The sequence below is a fragment of the Amblyomma maculatum genome, chromosome 2 (assembly GCF_055883805.1).
Source record: "Amblyomma maculatum isolate TAMU_Amacu chromosome 2, ASM5588380v1, whole genome shotgun sequence".
Lineage (NCBI taxonomy): Eukaryota > Metazoa > Arthropoda > Arachnida > Ixodida > Ixodidae > Amblyomma > Amblyomma maculatum.
The window spans coordinates 145,530,993-145,539,901 of NC_139345.1; the positions used below are offsets into that span (position 1 = coordinate 145,530,993).

The 8,909-nt window shown below is 44.1% G+C and overlaps 1 protein-coding gene across 1 annotated transcript in view; it reads right to left on the bottom strand.

Annotated features, from left to right (window-relative positions):
* Positions 1 to 203: 203 nt before the first annotated feature.
* LOC146200123 (glutathione synthetase-like) overlaps positions 204 to 8,909 on the bottom strand; it is a 132,763-nt gene continuing 124,057 nt past the window's right edge. Inside the window, exon 12 of the mRNA XM_084592875.1 lies at positions 204 to 461. Coding sequence (XP_084449001.1) covers positions 338 to 461 — 124 coding nt within the window. The 3' untranslated portion in view covers positions 204 to 337. The remainder of the gene's footprint in view (positions 462 to 8,909) is intronic.

The window sequence follows — 8,909 nt, forward strand, 5'->3', positions numbered from 1 at the left end:
AAAACGGCCTGAGATTGCTGGGCCCACTGTGTACTTCTGATATATGCAACATCCTCGCTTCCAAATGCAGCATAAAGTAAAGACACCATTCAGCAGCATAAACAGCAAGTGGACATAAAGATCGTCAAAATTATGAACTTATTTATTTACAGAAAAAACACTGAAGCGCGGACCATGAGTGAAAATAAAATGTAATGGCCTATAACAACTTCTTAAATAATGCTTTTTAAACCATCTGTCAGGTATAGATGAGTGAATACCATCGCATGTACACTTTACTGGTACAGCTTTATACTGCACAAGTATAAAAAAATGTCACCGTATCGTAGACAGACACTTAGTCAAGGAACGCAGTGTCAAGGGCGGCGCCACCAGCGGAGATTCCACCCTCGCTCACGTCGGCTGGTTTTGTCTTGAGCATGTCTCCCGCCTCGTAGTTCTCGATAATATTGTTTTGGTCCCTGCGCAGTGGAAACGGGAGGACACAAGGCACACATGTATTCATGCATATATAAATTTGCCTTAGGTAAATGCGAGGCCCAACAGCCAACTGACCAAAGCCAGCTGATCGAGTTGGTCAAGCGAATAGCTGTGGTCAACTGGGTTATGGACTAATTGTTTACAACTGTTCCTGAGACAGCTCTTATGAGCAACAACTCGCAAGACCAGAGAGAGATGACTGGCAGGCCTGCAGGATCGAGGAAGTGCATTTTATTTGTCTTTCTTCTTTGCGGTTGCTACTTTGTTCGCCTCTGAATTTTCATTTTGTATTTTCACTTTTTATTTTCTTGAGGGGGGAGGCGAGGCTCGTCAAGCCGTTTTCTCGGCCTTTTCTCCCTGCCTCCTTCATCCACGTGGCGGAAAACAGTCATTAATATTATTATTACTATCACATGGAGGCCTGGTCGGGGGTTCCACTCAGGAATTCAAAGAAAATAGACAATAAATCCTTCTACTCCTCTTCCCCCAAAATTCAATGAGAAATACATCGTTACCGTAACCAGCCCCTAACCCCTTCATATTCTGGCCCGCTCAGCCGCAACGAGTTCGAACGGTTGCCAGAGTCCCGAAAAAAAAAAAAAAAACATACTATAATGAGCCAGAATGTCGTATAATATTGTGACACGGTGAAAGGTTAGTAGTTGATATGACCGATCACTTCTGGGTCGCCGAGTTGTGTAATGTTACGAGGCAGCATGACACGGATGATGTGTCAGAAGCAGCCAAAAAGCAGCAGTTTTGAAATAGGATGGTGAGATGGAAATGAAAGCCACTGTGATCCTAAGCCAGACATGCTGCCCATAGAAAGTTCCGGCACGTTGTTAGGCTTTAGTTAAAGTGGTGTGTACCCCGGTTCCGTGTCCGGGTATCAAAGCTCCGAGGCCACAAGATGAGGTGAACAAAAATTGACATTATACATGATTTACAGTTATGACACGAAACAGCACTGGCTACACGCGACTGCTTTTGCACAGTGACGGCCGGGTAGATTGCACCATGTCCCCTCCGTGCCAGCAGCACAGTACTCGACGGACTCTCACGATGGTCGCTCTCAGCAAGTGGCAGCGCGCCTTGAACCGTCCAATCACAAGAGGTCCAGCAACGGGCTCACTGGCCTCACGCCTCGAATCTTCCTCTTTTGAATTTGTTTGAGCATCATTATATTTGAAACACACAGGGCTTTCCCTGCTGCCTGGTGGTCTCAGCTTGTTTACAGGTAGCGTTGGCATAAAGAATCCTTATACGCCTCGTCCACCGCCTATAGGGGCGCCACTGAAAGCCGCTCAGCGGTCCTTTTCAAGTCTTTACGGGATACGGTTTGCGGCTGCCCATGCTTCGCTGCGAGGATTCGCCAACTTCGCGGTGGCAGTTTATTTTTTCAGCTCCTGAAGATTTTTTCTATGGCGGCCTGAAGCATAAAATTAAGTTTGACCTTTGCGTAGAGGCGAAAACATTGATGCTGAAGCCACCTCGGAGAAACGAATGCTTCAACGCGCCAGGTGCCTCCTACAATCAAGCATTAAATGACCAGCTGTAGTTTTCAGCCTTGCGTTATCGTAGGTATGCTGCATCGCCTGATAAATTAAGCAGAGTATTCGAGGTTCTTGTTTTCGTTTAGACTTACCCCTGCCTTTGCTTTGCAAGCGCTTTTAATACGTGCTCATGGTGACGTGCCTCGATCCAATATATGAGACATTCTGCGCCACTCGCCTTTACACCGTGCCAGCACCGCTCCCTTATAGGCATATCGCTTCCTCGGCCGAATTCACGAGACTTTAATGTGATGCCGCTAACGGTATCGTGTAGCAGAGAATTCGGCCTCGTCATCGTTGCCGTTGATCCTGAACGAAAAATCTCGATGGAAAATTTAGTTGCAGTTTGAAATGTTCATATTAACGCAAAATTTGTCAAGGAAGTTTCGTAACTAAGGGAAGGTAATTGAGCGGAAATGAAAACTGAGTCAACTTTGAGTGGGGGAGTAGGTCGTACCTAAAACATTCATGTTGTGAGAGAGACACACATTCATAGGCCGTGAAGGCTCGCTGGCTCAAGCTGAATAGAGGTAGACTTACTGAAATCGCAATACGAACGCGGTCCGACAATGCAGTCGTGTTCTGATCTTAATAGGCGATGAATAAATAAGCGTCCCGATGCTTAAAGCATCCCTCACAGGCTTAGCCATAACGATGGATTGAATCACGACGATGACACGTTTTATAGCGTATGTGGTCGGAAATAGGTGAAACGCTATAAAGCGAGCGCTTATAAGCTTCGCTTCGTAAAGCTTATACGTTTAGGTAAAAGGACAGAATATTTAAAGCTGCGGTTGTGAGAAAGCACCCCTTATAGGCCATTAAATGCATGTACCATGCGCTTGGAGCACCGTGTTTAATTCAATAAATTTCGTACCTGACGCCCATCATATGCTTCTTTACTTTGCACACAGGACAAAATTAATATCTTCAAAAATTAAGCGCCATAAAATATACAGCAAAGCACTAAGTATATGAATTATTCCAAGTTTACGCAGTAACCAACGTATTTTGTTTTGTTGCCCTAAACGCTAATAATAGCGATCATCAGAACGTTCATGATGAAGCGCCGGTATTATTTTCAGTGCTTTAATGTAGATGTATAAGACAGGAATGACAAGCGGCTCGAGCTGTGCGCTCTTGGTAGTGTTGCTTGCTAAGCTGGGACGAGTAGATAAAATTTCCAGAGCATTTTTTATAGCTTTCGAACGTTTACCCAAGAAAAAACTATCGATTCCCCGTAGCTTGTGTCACAGAAGATTGTCTGGGGATGCTGTTTATGCAACGATGCAAGCACCGAGGGAAAACGAATTCATGACGCAAAGTCTGCGTAAAAACACAAAGCTAGCACAAGACGCGGCCGGCTCCGCTCCCGGATTTACTTTCAACTCCGCCACCAGTGGCGTGGCCATCCCTTTGCACAGGGCGTATAGAGAGAATATTTTTCATATTCTCCACCATGTTATATTGCTGCCATTCTGCCCTGAAACACATAGCTGTATCGTAAATGCACACGCAATATCTCTTTTTCTGCAGTCAAAGCATGAAGCTAGGCAAAGTGGGAAAATTATAACGCCCCTAATACCCGGCCAACAAAAAAAAAAAAAAGCCACATCAGAAAATCAGATGCCTTTTATTAAATGGGATCCTTATTATTATTGTGGTACAGATATGAGGCCTTGGCAGTTTACAACGAGTATGATATTGCAGGTTAAAGGCAAAATTGTGCTAATTGCTACGGCTTATGCCGTTGAAATATATTTGAAGATAATGCATTATCAGTAAACTTTGCACTGTTTCTCTCCAGTTGATGTGTAGAGATGTACGTAAACTTGCATGAGCTGGAGTGGCAGATTTCTCACTGAGGAACATAGCATTTTCTGACGTAGGTTTTTTTTATTCCTGTATTTTCATTAGTATATAACTGGTCGCTAGATACTTCTCTGAAGATGGTGATCTTTTGTCGCATCCGGCAAAAAGCAGCAAAGGATGCCGAAATCTTTCAAAAACTGAGTTATATTGTTAATGTTAACTGATCGAGGCTTGATATTAGAGAAAACTTGTGGTACTGTCTTAGAGGCAGGTTTATATTTGCCTTTTCGCTGAAATAAGACCCAGAGGGCACTAATTCTTGCATTTGTAATGCCCTAGTCCTTGCCCTAAGGTAGTCCTGTATCATCAATACCATTTTTATTGCCGTGGCTATAAGCACTCATGTGGTTCATGCACTTCTTATTACTAATATACTTAGCTTGTACATGGTCAAATTTATAGGTCACCATTGGACGGGAGCCGTTCAGGTCGTCCCAACCTCCTCCCCTTTAAATATGCCCCTGCTTGTACAGCACATCTTATGATCAGCTAGTTGCATCCATACAGATCATCAAATGTTTTACCATCTGTGGCTCATAGTTGTGAAATCCAAGACATGCAGTCATAGCTAGAATGATAAAATGATGCAACTGTATTTCAGTAACTATCCAACATTCATTTTGCATACTCCAGATAAAAAATCACATTCGGTGGTTTTCAGCTTTCCTTGTTTTCTTGTGTTTTGTGTAACTCTAGCCTTTATAATTGTAATGTCACATATAGCAGGGTCGGTCGCAAATAACTTTTCTTTTAGCTCGTATAGAAGCATGAACACTGCTCAGAAACTGCAGCAAGCTGTGCTTCTTTATTGGGCTTTAGCCACGTATTAAATCTCCATCTGTATTGTGGCGCTGCAGCTTGCATAATAATCAGCTACATTGATATGTAAGTTGTTACTTTCTCACAGCTGCTCTAAAGAGAGGCTTTCCAACTAGTCTACATGTTGAAGTTATATGCTTCTTACGTGTCACCGATCGTGTCTTTTGGACGTGTACGTGAAAACCAACAGAACACTGTGCAGTTTACCAAAATAGTGGTGCTAATTTGAAATGATTTTTTATTGTTCAGTACTTGTTTTCAGAGAAATAACAATGGACTCGAGACGTTTGCCTCTTCTGAAAATTGCAGTGTATGTCTGAATAATACTATACTTTGGCTGTTCGTCATGTTAATATCAGCACCCTTTATGCCTACTTCCTCCTCACGCGCACGCTATGTCTTGGGTGCTGCTGTGGGCTCATAGCGGTAAATAATATAACCTGGCATGTTTAGTCACAATGGCATATTGAAAAAGACATACAAAATTAAAATGCTAAATGCCATGTTCTGGTCATACTACTTTGATAACGTGCTGAGACGCGGCAGACTAAAAGTTTTCGGGTGTGAGAATTCTGTGAAGGATTTTAGCCAAAGGCCTAAATTGCTAGCCTCTAGAGTGTTACGACCTCTTGGCCACATCATAGAAGTTCAAGCATATGCCCGGAATGCGCATACACGTCAGAAAGGCATGGGTATCGGAACTGGCAGCTTGAACTAGTGTGACCAGTAATATCTTCGATTCACAGCAATTTCAAGCGCAAAAATCGAACCTCCCAGCTCTGAAGCACCACGGGTTCGTCGATAGTCTACACGTGAATGTCGACCTACGCAACGCGATACCACATAATAAAGGGGACTAGATATGCCGACCTGGTCCTTGGTGTGCTGCTACAGCCCATTTCAGCACCGATCCGCACCTTTTCTAGCCCGAGGACCATGTGGCGTTCGGCCTCGCTTTTCCACGTGATTATCTGGGACCCTGTTGTTGTACGCATCGCTTACTAAGCCGTACGCCAGGAACTCCTGACACGTTCGAGTTGATCGTTACGCTATGTATCCATGTTTAGTGTTCTGTACAGGTTTTTCTGCGGTTATATTTATTATCTAGCTCTTTTCACGGAGATGCAGACATCTGCAGTGCCATGTCGAAAAGGGGATTGGGAGAAAGTGGTAATTGCCCTTGAATCTAATTTCCATCACAGATAAAGTAATTTTCTAGGAGGAACACTAAAGGAAAAGGCCCCTCCCCCCCTTCCCCGTCATGGCCATTGATGTTTAAAATATATTCGACTACATTCTTTCTTGTAAGTCTCTAGTTGAAAAGCTTTTTACCATACCATTTCGTCTATCTTTGCTGGCGGGAACTTTGCCATGGAGAGCGTACTTCGACATTCATTTTGGCAGCAGCGGCGGGGCGGCACGAACGGGGAATAATCGTTCTTCGCTGCGTTTTGCAGGTTGGTCATACCTTTCTATGCTACGTTAGTGCATTCCCTCTAACTTTGCTGCTGCCAACCAGCTAGCGGGTTTTTCTTTCTTCACGTGTGTATTGATCACAATGTCGCGGTGTTGCATCTGCAGTGAAAAGTTGAAGGATGACGAAAGCTTCATCGCATGCAGTGAATGTGAATTTTGTTTTCATGGCTCTGTATGCTCTGGCATGAGTGAAGCGACATTCGTTTTAAAAAGAGAGCCGACTAAAGAGGCTTGGAAGGGCTAAGCATGTAGGCGTCCGAGTGGAGCGAGGGTAGACGCTTCAAATGGAGACGCGAATGCAAACTCTGACCTGAAAGCCTTAATTGTAGAAATGAACCGAAAATTTCGTCCCTTCTTCCTCTTCATGAAAAGCCAGAGGAAGTAGAGACTTCAATAAAGATGCTGCATGAAGAGTTTGCTACTGTAAAACAAGTCTTGACACACAGGATAAGGAAATAATAGAAATTAAAAGTATAGTTGACAAGCTTGAAACAGGTACGTACTCAAAAGATATAGCCCAGCTAAAGCTTAGTGTCCACGACCTAGAATGGCGCAGCAAGGGATTGAACATTGAGATTCACGGAATGCTTGAGGTAGGCAGGGAGGACCTTTCGTCTAAAGTTAATGAAGTGGCAGACAAGATTGCGTGAAACGTCTGGCTCAGGTGGATGCTCTTGCACTTCATAAGGTGTCTTCGAAGCCCGGTAAGACAAAGAGTGCGACTACTTGTTTCGCGAACCAGGATCTACGAGAGGCTTGGCAGCAAGAAATGAAAGTTCTAAAGGGAAATGGCGACTCAGTGTTAATTGTTGAAAACATGGCCAGCTACTCGAGAGCGTTGTTGCAATAGAAAGTGGCGATGGCGCTAAGGTGATCAAGAGCATGAGTGACCTTCCCACCCTGAATAGCTAATCGCTTTGCCATGCAGTTGAGTCTGAAACCCATATTTTGAAATGGCAGACCTAGGACGTGTTGCTTAAAAAAAAAAGAAACTTCTAAAGAAGTTTGGCAGTCAGGCATGTAGTTATCTTCGCTGTTTATATTCAACAAGGTTGAGGAACTAGAATCTTTGTTGAATAAACTTGAGAGCTGTTTTAATGTGCTAATAATAACAGAAACGCGGCAGACAAGCGGTTGTAACACATTTGATCTACCTAACATGAGAAATTTCTCTGTTAATAAAAAAAACTCGTCAGTTTGGTGGTGTGTCTGTGCTCGTGAGCTGTTTCTGCAGCCTTTCTTGCTGCCCTTATTCTCTTGTGTTAACAAATGATTACAAGATTGTTTGCTTGCAAACGAGAGACATTATAATTGACACTTGCTACTGCCCTCCGGATGGTTCTCTGTCCGAAGTCTTTGGTTTTTGGACATTCGTTTGTCGTTTGTCAACCAAAATAGGCATAATATAGTACTAGCCGGACATTTTTTCCCCTTCATGGATCACTGCCTTGTCGTGGCGGAGGGGCTTGCGAAACTCGATGAAGTCGTGAGCTCTGCTGTGTAGGGCCACCCAAGATAGACAGGTCACGGCAGAGAGTTCTGACAAAATGTGATTCACTGGAGAAGGTAATGGCAACCCGCTCCAGTATTTCCTGCCAAGAAAACCCTATGGCCAGTCACAATACCATTATTGATATGGCGCCGGAAGATGAGCCCCCCAGGTTGGAAGGCGTCCCACATGTTACTGGGGATGAACAAAGGGCGATTCCTAGTAGCTCCAGGACGAATGAAGCGGCTGGGCTAAAGCCAGAAGGACGCTCAGTTGTGGATGTGTCGGGAAGCGACCGGAAAGTCCGATGTTGCAAGGAGATATATCACATAGCAACATGGAATGTAAGATCTATGACGCAAGGTAAACTGGATATCGTCAAGCGAGAAATGGACATATTGAACATTGATATCTTGGGTATCAGCGAGCTCAAGTGGACCGGAATGGGAGAATTTAACTCCGGTGACCATTATGTCTTTTATTGTGGGCACGAATCCAAGAGAAGGAATGGGGTCGCTCTCATAGTAAACAGCAGAATGGGCAAAGCAGTGCTAGGGTACAACCCCAAAAACGACCGAATGATGTCACTTCGGATCCAAGGTCACCCTTTGAACATAACAGTTATCCAAGTCTATGCACCGACCACTACTGCTGAAGAAGCTGACGTTGAGAGATTTTATGCGGACCTACAATGCCTTTTAGACCGCACCCTATCATCAGACGTCGTTTTTCTCATAGGAGACTGGAATGCTAAGGTCGGGAGTGAAGAAATATCCGGAATTACAGGCAAGTTCGGTCTTGGTGAGCCAAATGAAGCTGGGCAGAGGCTAGTAGAGTTTTGTCAAGAAAAGAACCTGACCATAGCGAATACTCATTTTCAACAGCACAAGAGGCGCCTGTACACGTGGATTTCACCGGACGGTCTGTACAGAAATCAGATCGATTATATTATTTGCCGGCAGAGATGGAGAAGCGCTATACAAGCAGTAAAAACAAGGCCTGGGGCCGATTGTGGCGCCGATCATCAGCTTCTTGTTGCCAAAATTAAGCTTCGATTGAGGAAAACGCAGAAAACTAGAAGGCCTTTCAGGTATGATGTGGATCAAATTCCATTAGAATATGCTGTGGAAGTGAGGAATCGATTTCAAGAATTAGATCTAGAAGACAAAGAGCCCGAAGAGATGTGTACTGATGTTCGCGATATAATACAAGAAGTTGCT